The following is a 26654-nucleotide window of genomic DNA, read 5'->3' as shown; positions in this document are numbered from 1 at the left end:
GGAAGCTCTAAGTCTCAGTTTGGCCAGCAACCTCAGCTGGCTACAGAAATAGCTCGATCCCTACCTAGCTCAGAGTGGCTGGCAGCCACACAGCTGGCCCGGGAAACAGCCGAATCCATACCGTAAAGACTACTCCAACGAGTGGCAACAAGACTCCATGAACCAGTGGTCCTCCAACCAGGCCTAGAGATCACAAATCGTTTCACTAACCTTCCATCAACAGGTTGCTCCAAGGGGGACTGACTATACAAACCAGACACCCCACTGGAATCCAGGACTACTTATATTCCAAGCACCATGATGGGAATCAGGTGCCTATGATTAACCCAACTGAAACAAGGGGCAGATGGAAGACCCGGAGTCCTGAGTCCACGGACGGGACCGTGAACCGGAATGCGGTCTGCACGGACCGGATCATGACAATATTGAGTTCGATGGAAACTTGGCTACACAATCATGGGTGTATATTGAGTACAGCCGGGGGCTGAGTACACAGCCTTGTGGGGCATCGGTGCTCACGGTGATTGTAGAGGAGAGCTTGTCCCCTATTCTTGTAGTCTGTATCCTGTGCTGAGGCCCAGGTTCCGGAGCTGAGGAATCAGTTTATTTGGAATGATGGTATTAAAGGCAGAGCTGTAGTCAATGAAAAGGAACCTTACATATGCGTCTTTATTCTCCAGGTGTTCAAAGGAGGAATGACGGTACGGAATCGGCACATGAGGAAATGGGAGTGTGCTACATGCTGCCTTTTGCTGACACCCCACTGACTGAGGAAAATATTCTCAACCCTTATCGCGCTGAGTGAGGCAAAGTCGGGAGGAGTATTTGTGGACAGACCGGGTTTCAGCGGGACCATGAAAGGAGTGAAGCGGGGTTCAGCCAAGTGGCAAACGGGGCCCGGTTGCAAGAGGGTACGAGCGATAGACCGGTGGGGGTGGGGAGGGGGATCTTCCCATGTAGACCAGAAGTATTCCAAAGAGGGTCTCAACCTGAAGAAGTAGATGACGGGGTCAGGAGATCTTAAAGAATCAGGAGATTCCACCGGATATGCTGGCCTATGTAGCACCGGGTAACAGTATTTGTGTGTTGTTTTCCGTAGTTCAGTGTAGTTTTTGTATTGTTAAATGTAGCACCATGGTCCTGAAAAACGTTGTCTCAGTTTCACTGTGTACTGCACCAGCAGTTATGGTCAAAATGACAATAAAAAGCGACTTGACTTGACTTAAGTGTGTTCTGGGACGGTGGGGAGGGAGCATCACTCTGTGTCTGACCCCGGGCGTGTGTGATGGGACGGTGCGGAGGGAGATTCACTCTGTGTCTGACCCCGGGAGTGTGTGATGGGACGGTGCGGAGGGAGATTCACTCTGTGTCTGACCTCGGGAGTGTGTGATGGGACGGTGCGGAGGGAGATTCACTCTGTGTCTGACCCCGGGAATGTTTGTTCTGCGGATGCCGAGGCCCTTTCTCTCTCTCCCATCCCCGCACACACACTCTCTCTCTCTCTCTCTCTCTCTCTCTCTCTCTATCTCTCCCTCTCTCTCACTCTCTCTCTCTCTTCACACACACACACACACACACACACACACACACACACACACACACACACACACACACACACACACACACACACACACACACACACACACACACACAGAGCCGCTGCAGCATATCGCCATCCACACCACCATTGTCTTCGCTACCCTCTCCTCACCCCGTATTTGCAAAGCCCCTCTTTCTCCTTTCGCCTCCACCCTTACTTTCTGTTTTTGAATGTCACCGATCCCGGCGGCCCAGCAGGCGGCGCCTTTCCTGGAAACGTTCCAGTCACATTTCTGTGAGGTGAAAACTCAGTGTGAGCGGGACAGAGTGGGAAAAGAGAGAGTGGGGTAGAGAGAGTGGGGAGACAGAATGTGAAGACTTAGTGAAGGGGAAGTGAGATAGAAAGACTTAGGGAGAGAGGCGGTAGAGAGAGAGAGAGGGAGCGGGAGAGAGCTGCAATATTGAAGCGTGTCAGATACATTCATGAGAGATAGACAGGGAGATAGTGGATTGATGTAGGCCCAGACAGTGTAGCTGCACGCTTTCAAGAGTTCTCTGAAAAACTAATAACTCCCAACTTATTTTCTAATTGGAGATGAGAGCCAAGCTGTAGATACGGATCAGCGTGCGTTGGTTTCCTGTAAACTTCAACAGCTTCATGTCCGTTTTCTCTGATAAGCACTACATAGTCCAAAATAGGGCAGTCTGCTTTTCGCGACTTCTTCTGGTGTAAATGTGGTGTAGATTTGAGAGAGAGACTGTGAGGAGTTGTTCATTTCACTCGGAGGGAGGGGGCTCGCTTACTTCGGTGGGTGTTGGGTGTTTATCCTGGGTCCGTGGTTTCTCACACACAGAGGGTCTGAATCCCCGGCGATGAGCAGTTGGAGGCTCCGACGATCAAACCCGGAACCAACTGCGTGTGGGGGGAGGTTGGGTGGAGGGGTACAGTTCTCCCGGACAACAGAGTCTCTGCATGCGTGACACATATCCCCCCGTCTTTCACTCCTTCTTCACTCATTGCATCTCTCTCTAATCCCCTTCTTCCACTCATTTCTCCCTCCCTTCTCTTTCTATCTCCTTCTAACCGCCCTGCCCTACTCTCTCTGTGTATCAGTCTATCTCCTTCCTCTCATACGCCCCATGTCCCTTTCTCTCCCTCCCTTTCTTTCCCCCATCAGCTTGCCCTCTGCTTTGTTCCTCTCTCCCCTAATTCCTCTTCAAATATCCCCCGCTGTTTCCACCCTCTCAATCTCCATTCTCTGCTACCTCTGACCCACCCCATATTTCTCTCCGCTCCCCCTATCTGTCGCCTGTCACCCAATTCTCCCCGAACTACCCAACCTTCCCTGACACTGTCCTCTCCCGCTTGCTCCTCACTCTCACAACTTCCCCCCCCCCGCGCCCCCGCCACTGTCAACTCTCGAGAACACCCGCTCTCACACCCTCAATATTAGCCCTGCGCGGCACTTCCTCCCCCTGCTCCCGGCCTCTCTCTGTCTCAGCCCTTCATCTGCTGTTTGCTGGTGTCGACCTCACCCCCTGTCAACACGAGCTTCCTTTGACAGCGGCTGCTTCCCCTTTCTGAGCTCAGAAGGCAGAGAATCCCCGACAGGATGGACGACAGCGAGACTTACACGAATGTGAAGTTCAAAAAAACGGACTCAGGGTCTCCTTCCCGAGGTAAGTGGGGCAGAGAGACCGAGTGGAGGGAGATTCACTCTGTGTCTGACCCCGGGAGTGTGTGATGGGACGGTGTGGAGGGAATTTCACTCTGTGTCTGACACTGGAGTATGTGATGGGACGGTGTGGAGGGAGACTTACTTTGTGTCTGACACCGGGAGTGTGTGATGGGACGGTGTGGAGGGAGATTCACTCTGTGTCTGACCCCGTGAGTTTGTGATGGGACGGTGTGCAGGTAATTTAACTCTGTGTCAGACTTGGGGAGTGTGTGATGGGACGGTGTAGAGGAAGCTTTACTCTGTGTCTGACCCCGGCAGTGTGCGATGGGACGGTGTGGAGGGAGATTCACTCTGTGTCTGACCCCGGGAGTGTGTGATGGGACGGTGTGGAGGGAGATTCACTCCGTGTCTGACCCCGGGAGTGTGTAATGGGACGGTGTGGAAGTAGTTTTACTCTGTGTCTGACCCCGAGAGTGTGCGATGGGACGGTGCGGAGGGAGATTCACTCTGTGTCTGACCCCGGGAGTGTGTGATGGGACGGTGTGGAGGGAGATTCAGTCCGTGTCTGACCCCGGGAGTGTGTAATGGGACGGTGTGGAAGTAGTTTTACTCTGTGTCTGACACAGGGAGTATGTGATAGGAAAGTGTGGAGGGAGCTTCAAACTGTTTCTGACACCGGGTGTGTGTGGCGAGACGGTGTGGAGGGAGCTACACACTGTGTCTCACCATGGGAGTGTGTGATGGGACGGAGTGGAGGGAGCTTCGCTCTGTGTCTGACCTGGGGAGTGTGTGATCAGATGGTGTGGGGGATACTCACTCTGTGTTTGATGACGAGACAGTGTGGCGGTAGTTTTACTCTGAGTCTGACTAGGGGAGTGTGCAACGGGACGGTGTGGAGGGAGCGTCACTCTGTGTCTGGCCACGGGTGTGAGTGCTGGAACGGTGTGGAGAGAACCTCACTGTGTTTGATCCCTGGAGTCTGATGAGAGAGTATGGAGGGAGCCTCACTTTGTGTTTGACCCCGGGAGTGTGTGATAGGGTGGTGTGGAAGGAGTTTCACTCAGTGTCTGTCCCTCGATGTTCTGTCCTCAGTTGAACCTGATGTGTCGTACGTGGCAATTAATTTCAAGACCGTCTCTGAGCCCCGGTTCCGGACTGATCGAGGTTAGTTTCATCTTTGTTGGTTGACTCTGTTTAGCTGATGTTTCTAATCCTGTGGAGACATCTCAGGGCAAGCGCACAGTTGACCCTAATGATTCCCTGTTTGAGAATAAGTCAGAGGGAACGCGTCAGGGATGTGATGAGGAGGGAACTCTGTTTGATAGTCAGTGCGGAGTGTTTTGCTCAGGGAGAGGCGGAACTGGGGGAGAGCCGTGAGATGGTTTGAGGAGAGCGTGCAGTGGGAAGGGTCGGTGGGGAGAGATAGCATGGGATGTGCCGTGTGGAGGGAGGGGCAATGAGGAGCGAGCGCTGTGGGGCGGGGGTGGTGGAGATGAGTTAGCACCGTGTCGGGGTGTTGAGGAGGGAGGACAGTGCGAGAGACGGTGAGGAGGGAGCGCGGAATAAAACCTTAACCACTCTCTCCCTTTTCGAACCCCACTCTCTTTTCCTGCTTTCCCCTTTTCTCACCTACTTCCCCTTCTCTCACCCCGTCTCCTCTCTCTCTCTCTGTCTGTGCGTCTCTGACCTCTCTCTTCCCCAATCCCTCACCCTCTCTCTCACTGTCTCACCTTTTCTCTCTCCCTCACCTATCCCTCTCACTCTTCTCTCAAGCACCCCCCTCTTCTCTGTCTCCACGACTCCCTCTCCCATTCTCTACGGCTCTCACTCTCTTCCTTATCTGCCTGTCCGACTCTCTCTCCCAGCCGGTCTGAACTCCACCTACTCAGAGCTGAACTTTCGGAAAGAGGAACCCCGCATCGATAAGGTCGAAGATCCTCCCATTGCCTCGGGACCCGGCGGGCTGCAAACCACTGATAAAACAGGTCAGAGTTCGCAGAAATGACGTAATTTTGGAGGGATCACGTGTTATACACCCACGTGACCAAGTTTCTAAAGCATCTGCTTCGAACACTTCCTCTGTCAGCTCGTTCCAGAGACTGACCACCATCCGGGTAACAGAAGGTTGTCACTCGCCCCCCCATTAAATCCCTTTCCCCTCTCACCTCAACATCTGCGATCTGTTCCTCGATTCTCCAAGTCTATGATAAATAACTGTACGCAGTTATCACCTTTGCATCATCAATGGGAACAGGAGAGGTTCCGGAGGATTGGAGGGTTGAGAATGTTGTTCCTTTATTTAATAAAGGGAGTAGAGATAGCCCAGGAAATTATAGACTACTGAGTCTTACCTCAGTGGTTGGTAAGCTGATGGAGAAGATCCTGAGAGGCAGGATTTATGAACATTTGAGAAGGTATAATATGATTAGGAATAGTCAGCATGGCTTTGTCAAGGGAAGGTCGTGCCTTACGAGCCTGATTGAATATTTTGAGGATGTGACTAAACACGTTGATGAAGGAAGAGCAGTAGATGTAGTGTATATGGACTTCAGCAAAGCATTTGGTAAGGTACCCCATGCAAGACTTATTGAGAAAGTAAGGAGGCATGGTGTCCAAGGGGTCATTGCTTTGTGGATACAGAACTGGTTTGTCCACAGAAGGCCAAGAGTGGTTGTACACGGGTGATATTCTGCATGGAGGTCGGTCACCAGTGGAGTGCCTCAGCGATCTGTTCTGGGACCCTTACTCTTCGCAATTTTTATAAATGACCTGGATGAGGAAGTGGAGAGGTGGGTGAGTAAGTTTGTTGTGTACACAAAGGTTGGAGGTGTTGTGGATAGTGTCGAGGGCTGTCAGAGGTTACGACGGGACCTTGATGGGATGCCAAACTGGGCTGAGAAGTGGCAGATGGAGTTTAACAGAGATTAGTGTGAGGTGGTTCACTTTGGCAGGTCAAATATCATGGCAGAATCTAACTTTAATGGTAAGTCTCTTGGCATTGTGGAAGATCGTAGGGATCTTGGGGCCCGAGTCAATCGGACACTCAAAGCAGCTGAGTAGGTTGACTCTGTGGTTAAGAAGGCGTACAGTGTATTATCCTTCAACAGTCGTGGAATTAAATTTGGGAACCGAGTGGTAATGTTGCAGCTATAAAGGACCCTAGTCAGACTACACTTTGTGTACTGTGCTCAGTTCTGGTCGCTTCACTACAGGTAGGATATGAAAGCCACAGAAGGGGTGCAGAGGAGATTTAAAAGGATATTGCCTGGACTCGGGAGCCTCCTTATGAGAATAGGTTGAGTGAACTCGGCCTTTTCTCCTTGGAGCGACGGAGGATGAGAGATGACCTGATAGAGATGTATAAGATGATGAGAGGCATTGATCGTGTGGATAGTCAGAGGCTTTTTTTTTCACAGCTCTGAAATGGTTGTCACAAGAGGATACAGGCTTAAGGTGCTGGGGTGTAGGCACAGAGGAGATGTCAGGGGTAATGATTTTACTCAGAGAGTGGTGGAGGCGGATACGGTAGGGTCTTTTAAGAGACTTCTGGATTGGTACACGGTGTTTAGTAAAATAGAGGGCTATAGGTAAGCCGAGTAATTTCTTCGGTAGGGACATTTTCGGCACAACACTGTGGACCGAATGGCCTGTATTGTGCTGTAGGTTTTCTGTGTTTCTATACTTCTATCTCATCTGGTCCCGGCGATTTATCCAACTTGATGCCTTCCAAAAGCTCCAGCACATCCTCTTTCTTAATATCTCCATGCTCAAGCTTTTCAGTCCGCTACAAGTCATCACAACAATCACCAAGATGCTTTTCCATAGTGAATGCTGAAGTAAAGTATTCATTAAGTACCTCTGCTGTTTCCTCCGATTCCATATACACTTTCACACTGTCACAATTGATAGGTCCTATACTTTCAAGTCTTATCTTCTTGCTGTTCACATACTTCTAGAATGCTTTGGGATTTTCCGTAATCCTGCCCACCTTCCCATCTTCCGTTCTGGCTCTCCTAATTACCTTCTTAAGCTGCTTCCAGTTAGCCTTATAATTTTTAGGTGTCTAACATTCCCTGGCTCTCTAATCCTTCTGTCAGCATGTCTTCTCTTCTTGACTAGATTAATTACAGCCTTTATACACCAGTTTTCCAAGCTTCAAGTAGCCAACTGTGAGTCTCTTAAAAAACAAAACAATCGTTTCCGTATCCACTACAGCCACCGGCAGCCTATTCCACATACTCACCACTCTCTGTGTAAAAAAAAAGGAAAAAAAAAAACGTACCCCCGAGATCTCCTCTGTACCTGCTTCCAAGCACTTCAAAACTATGCCCTGTCGTGGCTGTCATTTCAGCCCGTGGAAAAGCTTCTGACTATCAACACGATCAATGCCTCTCATTGTCTTGTACACCTCTATCAGGTCACCTCTCGTCCTCCGTCGCTCCAAGGAGAAAAGGCCAATTCTCTGAACCGATTCTCATAAGGCATGCTCCGCAGTTCATGCAACATCCTTGTAAATCCTCTCTTCACCGTTTCTGTGGTTTCCACATCCTTCCTCGAGTGAAGTGACCAGAACTGAGCACAGTACTCCAAGTACGGTTGACCAGGACCCTACATAGCAGCAACTTTAACTCTCGGCTCTTAAACTCAGCCCCACGATTGATGAAGGCCAATGCATTTTATGCGTTTTTAACCATGGAGTCAACTTGCGGAGCAGCTTTGAGTGTCCTATGGACTCGGACCTCAAAATCCCTCTGATCATTCACAGTGCCAAGAGTCTTACATGAATGCTATATTCTGCCATCATATTTGGCCTACCAGAATAAACCACCTCACACTTATCTAGGTTAAACTCCATTTGCCACTTATAGCCCAATTTTACATTCTATCAATGTCCCGTTTTAAACTCTGACAGCCTTCCACACTATCCACAACACCCCCAACCTTTGTGTCTCAGCAAATTTACTAACTCATCCCTCCACTTCCTCATCGAGGTCACTTATAAAAATAATTGCCAAGTTTTTTGAATCTTTCGTAAGCTCTTCTTTTCTTCTTGACGAGATTTAAAACCGCCCTTCTATTCCACGGATCTTATACCCTACCATCTTTCCCATGTCTCATTGGAACGTACGTACTCAGAACCCCACGCAAATATTCCCTGAACATTTGCCACATTTCTTCCGTACGTTTCCCCGAGAACACCTGTTTCCAATTTATCTTCCAACTTCCTACCTAATAGCCTCATATTTCCCCTTACTCCAATTAAACGGTTGCCTAACTTGTCTGTTCCTATCCCTCTCCAATGCTATGGTAAAGGAGGGAGAATTGTGATCACTATCTACAAAATGTTCTCCCACTGAGAGATCTGACACCTGACCAGGTTCATTTCCCAATACCAGATCAAGTACAGCCTCTCCTCTTGTAGGCTTATCTACATATTGTGTCAAGAAGCCTTCTTGAACACACTTAACAAACTCTACCCCACCTGAACCCCTCACCCTAGGGGGATGCCGATCATTATTTGGGAAAATAAAACCTCCTACCACAACAACCCTGTTTTTATTACTCCTTTCCAGAATTTGTCTCCCTATCTGCTCCTCGATGTCCCTGTTACTATTGTGTAGTCTATAAAAAATACCCAGTGGAGTTATTGACCCCTTCCTGTTTCTAACCTCCACCCACAGAGACTCCGTAGACAACCCCTCCATGACTTCCTCCTTTTCCACAGCCGTGACACTATCTCTGATCAACACCCACCTCTTTTGCCTCCCTCTCTATCCTTTCTGAAACATCTAAAGCTCGCACTTGAAGTAGCTATTCCTGCCTCTGCACTCCGCAAGTTTATGTAATGGCCACAACATCGTAGCTCCAAGTGCTGATCCATGCTCTGAGCTCATCCGCTTTATTCATAATGTTCCTCGTATTAATTTCAACACATCTCAAGCCATCAGTCAGGGCGCGGACCTTCTCCATCATCTGCCTATCCTCCCCTTTCGCACTGTCTCCAAGCTTTCTCTGTTTGTGAGTCAAAATCCCTTTCCTCCATCTCTTCAGTTTGGTTCCCAACCCCTAGCAATTCTAGTGTAAAATCTCCCCAGTAGCTTAGCAAATCTTTCCGCCAGGATATTGATCCACCTCGGATTCAAGTGCAACTCCTCATTTTTGTACAGGTCACATGTGCCCCAGAAGATGTCCTAGTGATCCAGAAGTCTAAATCCCTGCCCCCCCTCCTCCAATCTCTCAGCCACTCATTTATCCTCCACCTCATTCAATTCCTATACTCACTGTCACGTGGCACAGGGATTATTCCCGAGATTCCTACCTTTGAGGTCCTGCTTCTCAACTTCTTTGTGAAGTTAAGAAATGGCAAGGATAAAAAGACACTAACAGCAGCAGTTATATACATGCCTCGAAACAACAGCCGGGATGTGGACTACCAGTTAGAGCTGGAAATACAAAAAGCGTGACAGAAGGAAATTGTCAAGATAATTATGTGGAATTTTAATATGAAAGTGGATTGGGAGAGTCAGGAAGGTACTCGATCTCAGGAAAGGGAGATTATAGAATGCCCACGGGATGGCGTTTTGGAGCAACATGTCCATACGCCCACCAGGGGATCGGCTGTTTTGGATTGGGTGCTGTGTAATGAACCTGAGGCGATTAAGTTCAGTTTCAAATTTGAAAAGGAGAAGTTGGTGCCAGGTGTGTCAATATTTCAGTGGAACAAAGGAAATTACAGTGGTATGAGTGATGAACTGGCCCAAGTCGAATGGGAAAGTAAGCTAGATGGAAGGACGGTAGAGCAGAATTGGATGAAATTCCTACAAAACAAGTATACCGAGTTGGATACTGTTGCGGGGGATGGCTTACCTGGGACAAGCTGCGGCGGCCGGATCTCTGGCACTGAGTCTGGTTCTTCAGTGCAGAAGGGAGGGTTGAAGAAGATGAGAGCGGTAGTGATAGAGCACACGATAGATAGAGGTACAGAAAAGAGGTTCTGTGGTCGTGACAGAGACTCCCGGATGGTTTGCTGCCTCCCGGGTGCCAGGGTCAGGGATGTCTCTGATCGCTTGCACAGCATTCTAAAGTGGGAGGGTGAACTGCCAGAAGTCATGGTACAGATCGGTGCCAATGACGTAGGAGGAAAGAGAGAGGAGGTCCTGAAGAGTGAGTATAGAGAGCTTGGTAGGAATTTAAAATGCGGGACCTCAAGGGTGGTAATCTCAGGATTGCTACCTGTGCTACGTGACAGTGGGGGAAAGAATAGGATGCTATGGCAGATTAACAAGTGGCTGAGGTAGTAGTGTAGGGGGCAGAGTTTCAGACTTCAATATCATTGGGACCTCTTCTGGGGCAGGTGGGATCTGTACAAGAGAGACGGGTTACACCTAAACTACAAAGGGACCAATATCCTTGCAGGGAGGTTTGATAGTGCTATTGGGGAGGGTTTAAATTAGATTCGCCGGGGGATGGGAACCAGAGTGTCAGAGCAGATAGTGGAGCGGGGGTGAAAATAAATAATGTTAAAGTTCATACAAAGTCACAAATAGAAGGGTTGTGTAGGAGAGTAGGGGAGATTCAAACAAGCAGACATGACTTGAGAGTTAGGGGGCAAAAGTTCAGGGGTAACACGAGGAGGAACGTTTTTACACAGAGAGTGGTGGCTGTGTGGAACGAGCTTTCAGTAGCAGTGGTTGAGGCTGGTTCGATATTGTCATTTAAAGAAACATTGGATAGGTATATGGACAGAAAAGGAATGGAGGGTTATGAGCTGAGTGCAGGTTGGTGAGACTAGGTGAGAGTAAGCGTTCGGCATGGTCTAGAAGGGCAGAGATGGCCTCTTTCCGTGCTGTAACTGATATATGGTTATATGGTTATATGTGTGTGGTGGTAATAATATTCGGAGGTGTGTCTATTTTACGGATGACACTATGATATGTGGAGGAGCAGGAAGTGTTGAACAAACGGAAAAGTTGCACAGGGACATGGTCAGTTTTGGAGAGTGGGCAAAAAAAAAAATAATGGCAGATGAGATACTATGTTAGGAAATTGTCGCGGACAAACGATGCTCGGACCCGGAGTGAGAGAGCCGTAGAAAATTCTTTATTTGTCACATGATATCATGGGGAGCACAGCCCCTAAAATCGGGATCCTGGAGCTCCCTCAGACAAGAAAGCTCAGTGATATTTATACATCAACGGTACGTGACAAGAGACACTTGTGTGGAATTTTTTTTTTACAGAAGTAAAGGTCACGTGCTTCAGGACATTGTATGGTCAGATAATTCCTTATTGAACATTTGTCTAGCATTTTCAGAGAATGCTACCGAATAGCGAAGTAGCAAAAATATGTGCCTGAGCAGCAACACATTTGACTGAAGTGTTAGTTCTCAGGCCAGCTGGCTCAACCGCGGACACATAAAAATTCTCAGAACAAGGAAGTACAGATGCAATTATTTTTATATCTCGGTTGCGAGGCACAGTTCAGTCACACAGAGTACATTAGTTACAGATAAATGATTGTAAACTTCGAATTCACATTTTAAAACAAATCATTAGCCCCCTCAATGCCCAATTATAATGTAAGGATATTTTTTTCCACAGAAATGTACGGCTGTACAGTTTGGAAGAAGAAATAATCGAGCAGATTATTGTTTAGATGGGGAGAAAATTCAAAAAGTGCAAAGGGACTTGGGGGGTCCTCGTGCAATACACCCTAAAGGTTAACCACCAGGTTGGATCGGCTGTGAGGAAAGCGAATGCTATATTAGCATTCATTTCAAGAGAAATAATGCGTAAGAGTAAGGAGGTGTTGCTGAGTCTCTATGGGGCACTGGTGTGACCTCATTTGGAAAACTGTGTGCAGTCTTGCGCCCCCTATCTTAGAAAGGATGCATTGATGTTGGAGAGAGTTCAGGAAAGATTCACCAGGATTATTCCTGGAATGCAGGGGCTAAGATAGGAGGAACTTTTGTCGGCTCTTGTACTGTATTCATTAGCGTAAAGAAGAATGAGTGGGGTTATCATAGAAACATTTCGAATGTTGAAAGGGTTGCACAGAGTAGATGTGGAAAGGCTGTTTCCCTTGGTGGGTGAGTCCAGGACAAGAGGCCGCAGTCTTAGGATAAGAGCATATCCATTTAAAACAGCGATGAGGAGAAATGTTTTAGCCACAGGGTCCTGGACCTATGGAATCCGTTGCCACAAACAGCTGTGGAGGTCCGATCATGGAGGGTGTTTCAGGAGGAGATTGATAGGTATCTGATTTGTCAGGGTATTTGTCAGGGTGGGAATCAAATTAAAGAGGCTAGGCGAAAGGAGGTTAGTTCACTACAGGGGGATGGGAACCAGTGCAGAGAGACAGAGGGGTGTAAAGTGAGGGTAGAAACAAAAAGTACTACGGAGAAAAGTAAAGGTGGCAGGCCGACAAATCCAGGGCAAGCATTAAAAAGGGCCACTTTTCAGCATAATTGTATAAGGGCTAAGAGAGTTGTAAAAGAGCGCCTGAAGGCTTTGTGTGTCAATGCAAGGAGCATTCGTAATAAGGTGGATGAATTGAAAGTGCAGATTGTTATTAATGATTATGATATAGTTGGGATCACAGAGATATGGCTCCAGGGTGACCAGGGATGGGAGCTCAACGTACAGGGATATTCAATATTCAGGAGGGATAGACATGAAGGAAGGGGAGGTGGGGTGGCGTTGCTGGTTAAAAAAGAGATTAACGCAATAGAAAGGAAGGACATAAGCCGGGAAGATGTGGAATCGATATGGGTAGAGCTGCGTAACACTAAGGGGCAGAAGACGCTGGTGGGAGTTGTGTACAGGCCACCTAACAGTAGTAGTGAGGTCGGAGATGGTATTAAACAGGAAATTAGAAATGTGTGCAATAAAGGAACAACAGTTATAATGGGTGACTTCAATCTACATGTAGATTGGGTGAACCAAATTGGTAAAGGTGCTGAGGAAGAGGATTTCTTGGAATGTATACGGGATGGTTTTTTGAACCAACATATCGAGGAACCAACTAGAAAGCAGGCTATTCTGGACTGGGTTTTGAGCAATGCGGAAGGGTTAATTAGCAATCTTGTAGTGAGAGGCCCCTTGGGTAAAAGTGACCATAATATGGTGGAATTCTTTATTAAGATGGAGAGTGACATAGTTAATTCAGAAACAAAGGCTCTGAACTTAAAGAGGGGTAACTTTGAAGGTATGAGACGTGAATTAGCTAAGATAGACTGGCAAATGACACTTAAAGGGTTGACGGTGGATATGCAATGGCAAGCATTTAAAGATCGCATGGATGAACTACAACAATTGTTCATCCCAGTTTGGCAAAAGAATAAATCAAGGAAGGTAGTGCACCCGTGGCTGACAAGAGAACTTAGGGATAGTATCAATTCCAAAGAAGAAGCATACAAATTAGCCAGAGAAAGTGGCTCACCTGAGGACTGGGAGAAATTCAGAGTTCAGCAAAGGAGGACAAAGGGCTTAATTAGGAAGGGGAAAAAAGATTATGAGAGAAAACTGGCAGGAAACATAAAAACGGACTGTAAAAGCTTTTATAGATATGTAAAAAGGAAAAGACTGGTAAAGACAAATGTAGGTCCCCTGCAGATAGAAACAGGTGAATTGATTACGGGGAGCAAGGACATGGCAGACCAATTGAATAATTACTTTGGTTCTGTCTTCACTAAGGAGGACATAAATAATCTTCCAGAAATAGTAGGGGACAGAGGGTCCAGTGAGATGGAGGAACTGAGCGAAATACATGTTAGTAGGGAAGTGGTGTTAGGTAAATTGAAGGGATTGAAGGCAGATAAATCCCCAGTGCCAGATGGTCTGCATCCCAGGGTGCATAAAGAAGTAGCCCAAGAAATAGTGGATGCATTAGTGATAATTTTTCAAAACTCGTTAGATTCTGGACTAGTTCCTGAGGATTGGAATGTGGCTAATGTAACTCAACTTTTTCAAAAAGGAGGGAGAGAGAAACTGGGAAATATAGACCGGTTAGCCTAACGTCGGTGGTGGGGAAACTGCTGGAGTCAGTTATCAAGGATGTGTTAACAGCACATTTGGGAAGCGGTGAAATGATCAGACAAAGTCAGCATGGATTTGTGAAAGGAAAATCATGTCTGCCGAATCTCATACAATTTTTTGAGGATGTAACTAGTAGAGTGGATAGGGGAGAACCAGTGGATGTGGTATATTTGGATTTTCAAAAGGCTTTTGACAAGGTGGCACACAGGAGATTAGTGTGCAAACTTAAAGCACACGGTATTGGGGGTAAGGTATTGGTGTGGGTGGAGAGTTGGTTAGCAGACAGGAAGCAAAGAGTGGGAATAAACGGGACCTTTTCAGAATGGCAGGCAGTGACTAGTGGGGTACCACAAGGCTCAGTGCTGGGACCCCAGTTGTTTACAATATATATTAATGACTTGGATGAGGGAATTAAATGCAGCATCTCCAAGTTTGCGGATGACACGAAGCTGGGTGGCAGTGTTAGCTGTGAGGAGGATGCTAAGAGGATGCAGGATGACTTGGATAGGTTGGATGAGTGGGCAAATTCATGGCAGATGCAATTTAATGTGGATAAATGTGAAGTTATCCACTTTGGTGGCAAAAATAGGAAATCAGATTATTATCTGAATGGTGGCCGATTAGGAAAAGGGGAGGTGCAACGAGACCTGGGTGTCATTATACTCCAGTCATTGAAAGTGGGCATGCAGGTACAGCAGGCGGTGAAAAAGGCGAATGGTATGCTGGCATTTATAGCGAGAGGATTTGAGTACAGGAGCAGGGAGGTACTACTGCAGTTGTACAAGGCCTTGGTGAGACTACACCTGGAGTATTGTGTGCAGTTTTGGTCCCCTAATCTGAGGAAAGACATCCTTGCCATAGAGGGAGTACAAAGAAGGTTCACCAGATTGATTCCTGGGATGGTCGGACTTTCATATGAAGAAAGACTGGATGAACTGGGCTTGTACTCGTTGGAATTTAGAAGATTGAGGGGGGATCTGATTGAAACGTATAAGATCCTAAAGGGATTGGACAGGCTAGATGCAGGAAGATTGTTCCCGATGTTGGGGAAGTCCAGAACGAGGGGCCACAGTTTGAGGATAGAGGGGAAGCCTTTTAGGACCGAGATTAGGAAAAACTTCTTCATACAGAGAGTGGTGAATCTGTGGAATTCTCTGCCACAGGAAACAGTTGAGGCCAGTCCAGTTCATTGGCTATATTTAAGAGGGAGTTAGATATGGCCCTTGTGGCTACGGGTGTCAAGGGGTATGGAGGGAAGGCTGGGGCGGGGTTCTGAGTTGGATGATCAGCCATGATCATAATAGATGGCGGTACAGGCTCGAAGGGCCGAATGGACTACTCCTGCACCTATTTTCTACGTTTTCTATGTTTCTATGTATCAAGGGATATTGGGGGAAATGCCTGATATTGGAACTAGATGGGAGAATAATTTGGCTCATGTTGGAGTGGCGGAGCAGACTCGATGGGCCGATTGTCTTATTTCAGCTCCTTTGTCCTGTGATCTTCTTTCCTAACCGCTTGTAGTCTTTGTCAGGATCTCCTCCCTTTTCCTACCCATGTCGTTGGTACCAGTGTGTACCAGGACCTCTGTCTGTTCTCCGTCCCACTTCAAGGTATCGTGGACGCGATCAGAATCATCCCGGATCCTGGACGATCAGATGGACTCCTGACCTCACGATCCATTTCGTCTTGGCCCCTTGCACCCTAATGACTGCCTGCACTGCATTCTCTCTGTGACTGTGACACTTTACTCTGCGTTCTGTTACTGATTTACCTTGCTCTAATGCAATAAAGTGATCTGTATCTATGGTTGTAACTGGGACCTCTCCTGTCTGTGATGTTTACAAATGATCTGGATGATAATGCTGATGGGTGGGTCAGTAGGTTTGCAGATGTTACGGCGAGAGGTGGTGTTGCAGAGAGCGGGGAAGACTGGCAAATAATTCAGTGCGATATGAGTGAGTTACAGATATGGGTTGGAGAAATGTCAGAAGGAGTTTAACCCGGACAAACCTAACTGTTGCACGTTGGTAGGTCAAGTCAAAGAAATGAAACCATAGAAACCATAGAAACTACAGCGCAGAAACAGGCCCTTTGGCCCTTCTTGGCTGTGCCGAACCATTTTCTGCCTAGTCCCACTGACCTGCACACGGACCATATCCCTCCATACACCTCCCATCCATGTATCTGTCCAATTTATTCTTAAATGTTAAAAAAGAACCCGCATTTACCACCTCGTCTGGCAGCTCATTCCATACTCCCACCACTCTCTGTGTGAAGAAGCCCCCCCCTCAATGTTCCCTTTAAACTTTCCCCCCCTCACCCTTAACCCATGTCCTCTGGTGTTTTTCTCCCCGTGCCTCGGTGGAAAAAGCCTGCTTGCATTCACTCTATCTATACCCATCATAATTTTATATACCTCTGTCAAATCTCCCCTCATTCTTCCACGCTCCAGGGAATAAAGTCCTAACCTATTGGACCTTTCTCTGTAACTGAGTTTCTCAAGTCCCGTCAACATCCTTGTAAACCTTCTCTGCACTCTTTCAACCTTATTTATATCCTTCCTGTAATTTGGTGACCAAAACTGAACACAATACTCCAGATTCGGCCTCACAAATGCTTTATACAACCTCATCATAACATTCCAGCTCTTATACTCAACACTTTGATTAATAAAGGCCAATGTACCAAAAGCTCTCTTTACGACCCTATCTACCTGTGACGACACTTTTAGGGAATTTTGTATCTGTATTCCCAGATCCCTCTGTTCCACTGCACTCCTCAGTGCCTTACCATTAACCCTGTATGTTCTACCTTGGTTTGTCCTTTCAACGTGAAATACCTCACACTTGTCAGTATTAAACTCCAACTGCCATTTTTCAGCCCATTTTTCCAGCTGGTTCAAGTCCCTCTGCAAGCTCTGAAAACCTTCCTCACTGTCTACTACACCTCCAATCTTTGTATCATCAGCAAACTTGCTGATCCAATTTACCACATTATCATCCAGATCATTGATATAGATGACAAATAACCATGGACCCAGCACTGATCCCTATGGCACACCACTAGTCACAGGTCTCCAATCAGAGAAGCAATTCTCTACCACCACTCTCTGGCTTCTTCCATCGAGCCAATGTCTAGTCCAATTTGCCACCTCTCCATGTATACCTAGCGACTGAATTTTCCTAACTATCCTCCCATGCAGGCATTGTCAAAGGCCTTACTGAAGTCCATGTAGACAATATCCACTGCCTTCCCTTCATCCATTTTCCTGGTAACCTCCTCGAAAAACTCCAACAGATTGGTCAAACATGACCTACCACGCACAAAGCCATGTTGACTCTCCCTAATAAGCCCCTGTCTATCCAAATGCTTGTAGATTCCGTCTCTTAGTACTCCCTCAAATAACTTACCTACTATTGACGTTAAACTCACCGGCCTATAATTTCCCGGATTACTTTTCGATCCTTTTTTAAACAACGGAACAACATGAGCCACTCTCCAATCCTCCGGCACTTCACCCGTAGAGAGCGACAATTTAAATATTTCTGCCAGGGCCCCCGCAATTTCAACACTAGTCTCCTTCAAGGTCCGAGGGAACACTCTGTCAGGTCCCGGGGATTTAACCACTTTAATTTTCCTCAAGACAGCAAGCACCTCCACCTTTTCAATCTGTACAGTTTCCATCGTCTCACTACTTGATTCCCTCAAATACATAGATTTCATGCCGCTTCCTTAGTAAATACAGACGCAAAAAAAACTATTTAAGATCTCCCCCATTTCCTTTGGTTCCGCACAAAGCCGACCACTCTGATCTTCAAGAGGACCAATTTTATCCCTTACAATCCTTTTGCTCTTAATATACTTGTACAAATTCTTTGGATTATCCTTCACTTTGACTGCCAAAGCAACCTCATGTCTTCTTTTTGCCCTCCTGATTTCTTTCTTAAGTATTTTCTTGCACTTCTTCTCCTCAAGCACCTGATTTACCCCCTGTTTCCTATACATTTCATACAACTCCCTCTTCTTCTTTATCAGAGTTACAATATCCCTTGAGAACCAAGGTTCCTTATTCCTATTCAATTTGCCTATTCAATCAGATCGTGAAGTAACAATGTGGAATGAAACGTGAGCGTAAAACAGCACAGTGACACGGACACACCGCTCAATTCAATTCAAAATCTTACACGATTGTAGCCAAGACCGTAAACAGTTTTGATGGGCAGAGGGAACTTGGGGTCCATGGTCATCGCTCCCTGAACGTGGCTGCACAGTTTAATGCGGTGGTTAAAAAGGCCTACGGTATTTCTACCTTTATTAGTCGGGGCACTGAATACAAATGTCAGGGAGCTAACTTGCAACTTTATTAAAATCACTAGTTAGGGTGAATCAGCTGTATTGTCTACAGTTCTGGTCACCACATTATCGGAGGGATGTCAAGGCGTTGGGCAGCCTCCGGAGAGGGTTAACTGGACGCTGCCTGGATTCGATGGCTTGTGTTACAACGAGAGGACGGACACCTGGGTTGCTTCCCCTGGAGCGGAGGAGGCTCAGGTGAGATCTGACTGATCTCTAGAATCCGTCAGACACCTGTCAGACTCTGCCAAGTCAAGGAATTTGGACTCTCAGTGATGACGGCTGACAGTAGATGAGATTAAGAGAGGGAGAATTGACCGTAGTGGAAGGAGAGAGCGCGGATGGTGGGTGGAAGGGAGTCCCAGAGGGAGTCACGGCTGAATTCACGCACACACTGAATGGTCTGTCTACAGCTGTACTGAAACAGGAGTCGAAAGAGAACATCGGAAATAGACAGCACGATAAGATCTGTCTATTCTGCCTAGTTACGTCCATCCTTATCGCGATAGTGGCCGGGCTCTCGATATATGGTGAGTCGAACCGGCTGCGGAAGGAATCAGACCGTGTAGTAACAGTGTGGAATGAAACGTGAGCGTAAAACAGCACAGTGACACGGACACACCGCTCAACGTGACACTGACAAACAATTCACCGTGACACCGACACTTACTTTATCACGACACCTACACGCCCCTCACGGTGAAACTGACACTACCCTCAGGTTTACAAGAACGCGACTCCCGCCATGACGCCATTACGCCGACACCGTGACACCGACTCGCACCTCACCGTGACGCCGAATTTCACCTCACCGTGACACCGACTCGCACCTCACGGTGACGCCGAATTTCACCTCACCGTGACACCGACTCGCACCTCACCGTGACGCCGAATTTCACCTCACCGTGACACCGACTCGCACCTCACCGTGACGCCGAATTTCACCTCACCGTGACACCGACTCGCACCTCACGGTGACGCCGAATTTCACCTCACCGTGCCAGCGAGACTTGCGGTGAGTGGTGAACGGCAGGGGGCAGTGCTGGGCCCGCAACTTTTCACGATATGCATTAATGATCCGGAAGAGGGGACCGAGTGTAGTACATCTAAGTTTGCAGATGATATTAAATTGAGAGGAAACGGAATTCTGCAGAAGATACGGAGAAAGATATAGATAGGTTAAACTAGCGGGCAGTCGGAGTACAATGTTGGTGAATTCGAGGTCTTCCACTTTGGAAGAAAAATGGAGGAGCAGGTAATTATTTAAATGGAAAAAGATTGCAGCAAGTTGCTGTTCAGAGGGACTTGGGAGTGCTTGTGCATGAATCACAAAAGGTTGGTTCGCAGGTGCAGCAGGCTATCAAGAGGGCAAATGGGATGTTGCCTTCATTGCTAGAGAGATTGAATTTAAGAGCAGGGAGGATATGCTGTAACTGTACAGGGTACTGGTGAGGGCGCACCTGGGGCACTGCGTGCAGTTCTGGTCTCCCTACTCGAGGTAGGTTGTACCCTCTGCGGAGGAGGTGCAGAGGAGGATTGCCGGGTTGATTCCAGAGATGGGGGCGTGCGGTGGGGCGGGGGGGGGCGTGGTTAGACTATGAGGAGAGATTGGGTCGCCTAGGACTATACTCGCTGGGATTCAGAAGAATGCGAGGAGATCTGATTGGAATACATACAATGTTAAAAGGGATAGAAAATATAAAGACAGGAAAGTGGTTTCGACTAGAAGGATAGACGAGAAATAAGGAACATAAGACTATAAGACCGTAAGATATAGGAGCAGAAGTAGGCCATTCGGCTCATCGAGCCTGCTCCGCTGATCAAACATGGGCTGATCCAATTCTTCCAGTTATACACTCTCCTGTTTTCACCCTACACATTTTTTTGTTTTTTTTTTGCCCCGGCTGGGATCAGTGCTGGGTCCATTGTTATTTGTCATCTATATCAATGACCCGGATGATAATGTGGTACATTGGATCAGCAAATTTGCTGATGATACAAAGATTGGAGGTGTAGTAGACAGTGAGGAAGGTTTTCAGAGCCTGCAGAGGGACTTGGGCCAGCTGGAAAAATGGACTGAGAAATTGCAGATGGAGTTTAATACAGACAAGTGTGAGGTATTGCACGTTGGAAGGACAAACCAAGGTAGAACATACAGTGTAAATGCTAAGACACTGAGGAATGCAGTAGAACAGAGGGATCTGGGAATACAGATACAAAATTCCCTAAAAGTGGCGTCACGGGTAGACAGGGTCGCAAATAGAGCTTATGGTTCATTGGCCTTTACTAATCAAAGTATTGAGTCTAAGAGTTGGAATGTTATGTTGAGGTTGTATAAGGCATTGGTGAGGCCAAATCTGGGGTATTGTGTTCAGTTTTCATCATTAAATTACAGGAAGGATATTAATAAGGTTGAACGAGTGCAGAGAAGGTTTATAAGGATGTTGCCGGGACTTGATAAACACAGTTACAGAGAAAGGTTGAATAGGTTAGGACTTTATTCCCTCGATCGTAGAAGAATAAGCGAGGATTTGATAGAGGTATATATAATTATGATGGGCATAGACAGAATAAATGCAAACAATCTTTTTCCACTGAGGCAAGGGGAGAAAAAAAAAAAAAACAGAGGACATGGGTTAAGGGTGAGGGTGGAAAAGTTTAAAGGGAATATTGGCGGGGGTGTTCGTCACACAGAGAGTGGTGGGAGTATGGAATGAGCTGCCAGACGAGGTGGTAAATGCGGGATCTGTTTCAGCATTTAAGATTAAGTTGGACAGATACATGGATGGGAGGTGTATGGAGGGATATGGTCCGTGAGCAGGTCAGTGGGACTAGGCAGAAAATGGTTCGGCACAGCCACGAGGGCCAAAGGGCCTGTTTCTGTGCTGTAGTTTTTTTTTTTCTCTGGTTTCTATGGTTTCAATGGCTAATCAATGCCTCTCCCTTAAATACAATACACCGAATAACTTGGCCTTCACAGCGTCTCGTGGCAACAAATTCCACGACTAATGTAATTTCTCCGCATCTCAGTTCTGAAAGGACGCCCTACAAGCATGAAGTCGTGCCCTCTTGTCATAGACTCCCCTACCATGGGAAATAACTTTCCAATATCTAATCTGTTAAGGCTTTGTACCATCCGGAATGTTTCTGTGAGCTCCCCGCTCATTCTCCTGATCTCCAGGGAATACAGCCCAAAAGCTGCCGGACTTTCCTCATACAGTAACCCTCTCATTCCTGGAATCATTGTCGTGATTCTTCTCTAAACGTTCTCCTCACTGACCCAATGTCAGTACATCCTTCCAAATATCAGGAGCCCAAAACTGCACAGAATACTCTAAGTGTGGTCTCACGTGTCCCTTACAGAACCGCAACATCACATCCCTGTACTTATATTATATACCTCTAGAAATGAATGTCCACATTGCATTCGCCTTTTTCACATCAACTGAACCTGGATGTTCAGTTTTACGGTATCTTGCACAAGGACTCCCAAGTCCCTTAACATTTCTGCATTTTGAATTTCCTCCCCATCTAAATAATAGTCTGCCCGTAACACTCGTCTGCGTGAGACTTATATGCGGCTCAACATGAACGGCACCGCAGTGTAACACTGACACACCCTTGTTACGTCCCGCCCAGCACCGTACCGCTGTCTCACACGTCACTCTAAACACTAAATATCCTTCAACATCTGTCTCAGTACTACAGATTCGTCAGTCTCAGATCACCTCTGATCGAAACTACCAGCTACTTTGGAGACAGTATCAGGAGATGAACAGGACACAGACCTCATGTCCACATCTGGTTCATGAGTTGAACTCAAGCCTTGAATCTAAGACATCCGAAAATTCCCATCTGAATCGCTCCCACAGCGCCTGTCTCCAGAATCTTTCTGTCCTCAACAACCACATCTCGAACATCGAAAAGAAGTTCAGAACTGACAGCGGCGCCAAGGCTCACATTTGCCAATTGTTGACCAGTAGCAGAGGTGAGGCAACATCGTCTTCTTACCAACTCCTCATGAGAGAGAGTGAGTGAGGGAGGGAGGGAGGGAGGGAGAGAGAGAGAGAGAGAGAGAGAGAGAGAGAGAGAGAGAGAGAGAGAGAGAGAGAGAGAGAGAGAGAGACTCCCTCCACGCCATCGTATCTCACACTCTACCGGGTTACGACACTGAGTGGAAGAGAGAGCAGAAAGGGGAGTGATTAGGGCGTGGGGATAAAGAGAGTGATAAACGGAGAAAGGAAAACACACACACACACACACACACACACAATCAGCCAGTCCACTCACAGAGATCATGACAAATCCCTCACTGAGACCCGATATATCCGTCACCGTAATATCCAGGTACATCTCACGGTGACTCGGTACACATCTCATCGGGACACAAAAACATCTATCACAGTGTCACCGAAACGCCCCTCAAAGTAAAACCACCATTTACCTCACTACATCACGGAATCAATCATCACCGTGCTGCTGAGGCCAACTCGCAATTCACCGTGGCACTGACAACACTGCCTGTGAAACCAGCAACCCCCTCACATAGACAGTGACACGTCCCTCACAGTGGCACGCCTCGCACTGTGACACGAAACAAACACACCCTCACTCTGTAACAATCTTCAACGTGCACTGACACACCACTCACCGTGATACTACACGCTTCTCAACATGAACCGCATTGTACCTCACAGTGACACAGACACACCAGAAACCCCGATTTGCACAACACCGTGACGACGTCTCACGCCTCATTGTAAACGCTGAACATCCAGCACAAACTCTCTCATAACACATATTCGTCAGAGAGATAGACAGACAGATGGAAACCTGGCAGTGTGTGATGAAAGAGTGTGGAAGGAATTTGTCTGATGTCTGATGCCGGGAGAGTATGATGGAAGAGTGTAGTGGGAACGTTGCTCTGCGTCTGACGTCTGTGTGATGGGAACGTGCGGAGGGAGATTCATTCAGTCTCTGACCCCGGGAGTGTGTGATGGGACAGTGCGGAGGGAGATTCATTCAGTCTCTGACCCCGGGAGTGTGAGATGGGACGGTGTGGAGGGAGATTCACCCCGTGTCTGACCCCGGGAGTGTGTGATGGGACGGTGTGGAGGGAGCTTCACTCTGTGTCTGACCCCAGGAGCGTGTGATGGGGCGGTGTGGAGGGAGCTTCACTCTGTGTCTGACCCCAGGAGTGTGTGATGGGACGGTGTGGAGGGAGCTTCACTCTGGGTCTGACCCCAGGAGTGTGTGATGGGACGGTGTGGAGGGAGATTCACTCTGTGTCTGACCCCAGGAGTGTGTGATGGGACGGTGTGGAGGGAGCTTCACTCTGTGTCTGACCCCAGGAGCGTGTGATGGGGCGGTGTGGAGGGAGCTTCACTCTGTGTGTGAACCCTGGAGTGAATGATTGAACAGTGTGCAGGGAGTTTCATTCTGAGTACGAACCCGGGAGTGAGTGATGGGACGGTTTGGAGGGAGATTCACTCTGTGTCTGACCCCGGGAGTGTGTGATGGGACGGTGTGGAGGGAGATTCGCTCTGTATCTGACCCTGGTAGTTTGTCATGAGAGGGTGTGGAGGGAGTTTCATTCTGTGTCTGACCCCGGGAGTGTGTGATTGGACGGTGTGGAGGGAGATTCACTCCGTGTCTGACCCCGGGAGTGTGTGATGGGACGGTGTGGAGGGAGATTCACTCTGTGTGTCTGACCCCGGGAGTGTGTGATGGGACGGTGTGGAGGGAGATTCACTCCGTGTCTGACCCCGGGAGTGTGTGATGGGACGGTGTGGAGGGAGATTCACTCTGTGTCTGACCCCGGGAGTGTGTGATGGGACGGTGTGGAGGGAGATTCACTCTGTGTCTGACCCCGGGAGTGTGTGATGAGACGGTGTGGAGGGAGCTTCACTGTGTGTCTGACCCCAGGAGTGTGTGATGGGACGGTGTGGAGGGAGATTATGTTTCTTTATTCCTGCTTTTCAGAGGGAAAATGTTCGAAGGATTGGGTCAAATATGGAGACCGGTGTTATTTGTTCTCCACCTTTGAAACATCTTACAATGGAGCTCGGCAATTGTGTTCAATCTTTGATTCAAGTCTCCTCGAAATCAATTCAGTGGATGAAACGGTAAGGGTCAGACCACGGGAAGAGATATTCGCACGGCTCCCGCCTTTTTCAGGATGAAAAATATAGTGGTGGTTCCTGTTGATAGTGAAATTCCCTACACCCCTTCTTGAAACACACTCCCGGGGTGAGACACAGAGTGAATCTCCCGCCACACCGTCCCATCACACACTTCCGGGTCATACACACAGAATGAATCTCATTCCACACCGTCCCATCACACACACCCGGAGTCAGACACACGGAGTGAATCTCCCTCCACACCGTGCCATCACACACTCTCGGGGTCAGACACGGTGTGAATCTTCCACCCCGTCCTATCACACACTCCCGCGTTCGGACACAGAATGAATCTCCCTCAACACCGCCCCATCACACAATTTGGTGGTCAGACACAGAGTGAAGCTCCCTCCGCACTCTCCCTTCACACACTTTTGCTGTAATAATCCGAGAGAGGTTCCGTAAATAGTTTCCCGTTTTTGGTATTAATCCAACTAATTTAATTTCACAGAGTTTTGTTTACCGCGCTCTTGCCTCCCGTATCGCTACATACTGGATTGGAAAATGCGAAGAAGGGTAAGATTTGGACTGATCTGTGGGGTGAGAATTAGGGAATGACACAATACTGACGGAAGAGAATTGGATTAGTTTACGGACTGAAGTAGGTTTGCTGGAAGAAGTGGATCATCGGGATTGTTTGAAGTCTGTACCAGGTTGTCAGGAGAGGATGGCACAATGGGAATATTTTGGGGAATGATACGTGTCTGTCGAGGAAGGGTAGGGCAGTGGGGACATCTTGAGGACTGGCAGGAACTCTAGGGAGAATTCAGTACCCTCCGATTATTTTGCTGATTGACGTCGGGCTGTAGAGAGTGAGAGATGCAGCAGTGTTAGTTCAGAGAGTGACACGAAGTTATGGGGAGATGGAGGGAACGTGGCACTGAGCTGATTTGTGAAAGAACAGTTGGGCAGCGGGATTACTTTGTGGACTGACAGAGATCTAAGGGAAGAGAGTGGGACAAATGAATTAGTTTAGAGACTGTGTGCAAAGAGCGGGTCAGTGGGAATAGATTGCAGACTGAAGCAGGGACGTGGGAGAACGTTTTTCAGCGGTACAAATGTTACGGTGGACCCGTGTCTGCGGGTTGAGGGCGGTGTAGTGGGTTTACTTTCGGGGCTGAGACGAAGCTATTGGGAGAGGGAGGGTCCATAGGATTAATTTGGGGAACGCTGAAGTTTTGCGGGAAGAGAGCAGGCCTAAGGGATTCATTTCGGGACCGTCATAAGTCTGTGGAGAGAGGTTGGGCCAGGAGGATTTGTTTGGAGAGTGAAACAGGTTTGTGTGCGGGAGGAGAGTTCGTCTGTTGGATCCGTATTGGGACTGATATTGGACTGTGAAGAGAAAGTGGGTCAGTGGGATTAGTCGAGCGACGGACCGGAGACTGTGAGGGGTCCGCGGTGTTGTGGGATTAGTTTGGAGACTAACACAGAGCTGTCGGGACCGATTGGTCAGTGTGATTAGTTTGGGGACGGTCTCAGGGCTGTGAGGAGAGCGCTGTTTAATGAGATTAGTTTCGCGAGGGTCTCCGGTTGACTGCTGCGCTGTTTTGTCTGTGTTGAAATTTTTTAACCCTCTTTGATAGAAAAGTGGCCTCTGGTTTCCTGTACTACGTGTCCTATGGAACACCCGTCTGTATTGATTGCCGACCGAAAGAAAAAGATTACGGTTGCAATGGTGATCGCCGATTCATCTGCGAGAAGTCTGCACTTTTGTGCCCGGCTATCCCTGAAAACATCCGGAGTCTCTGTCAACAGCCCGTGGGGGCGACGTGAATCACGTGACTACCACCTCTTTCTCCTCCGTATCTCTTTTCCATTCTCCCTCCATCCGTCACCCCAAATTTCCTCCCCACATTCGCCAC

The 26654-nt window shown here is 47.8% G+C and overlaps 1 protein-coding gene across 1 annotated transcript; it reads left to right on the top strand.

The window, feature by feature from the left end:
* Positions 1–3152: 3152 nt before the first annotated feature.
* On the top strand, positions 3153–26565 carry LOC140208161 (uncharacterized). The gene is made up of 8 exons (XM_072276641.1): positions 3153–3219; positions 4311–4382; positions 5084–5203; positions 19024–19140; positions 22311–22598; positions 24593–24735; positions 25244–25308; positions 26376–26565. The coding sequence occupies exons 1-8, from the start codon at positions 3153–3155 to the stop codon at positions 26563–26565; spliced, it is 1062 nt and encodes a 353-aa protein (XP_072132742.1).
* The last annotated feature ends 89 nt before the right edge of the window (positions 26566–26654 follow it).

The sequence above is a fragment of the Mobula birostris genome, chromosome 13, assembly GCF_030028105.1.
Source record: "Mobula birostris isolate sMobBir1 chromosome 13, sMobBir1.hap1, whole genome shotgun sequence".
In the NCBI taxonomy this organism is placed as follows: Eukaryota; Metazoa; Chordata; class Chondrichthyes; order Myliobatiformes; family Myliobatidae; genus Mobula; species Mobula birostris.
The sequence above is the reverse complement of the archived record's forward strand: the minus strand, read 5'-3'. Positions and strand labels throughout refer to the sequence as shown.

Excerpts from the sequence above, each read along its gene's own strand:
- LOC140208161 (XM_072276641.1), top strand. The coding sequence starts at position 3,153 with ATGGACGACAGCGAGACTTACACGAATGTGAAGTTCAAAAAAACGGAC. Across the intron at positions 19,141-22,310 it reads GGCCGGGCTCTCGATATATG|TACTACAGATTCGTCAGTCT; the intron begins GTGAGTCGAACC and ends CATCTGTCTCAG. Across the intron at positions 22,599-24,592 it reads ATTGTTGACCAGTAGCAGAG|AGGGAAAATGTTCGAAGGAT; the intron begins GTGAGGCAACAT and ends CCTGCTTTTCAG.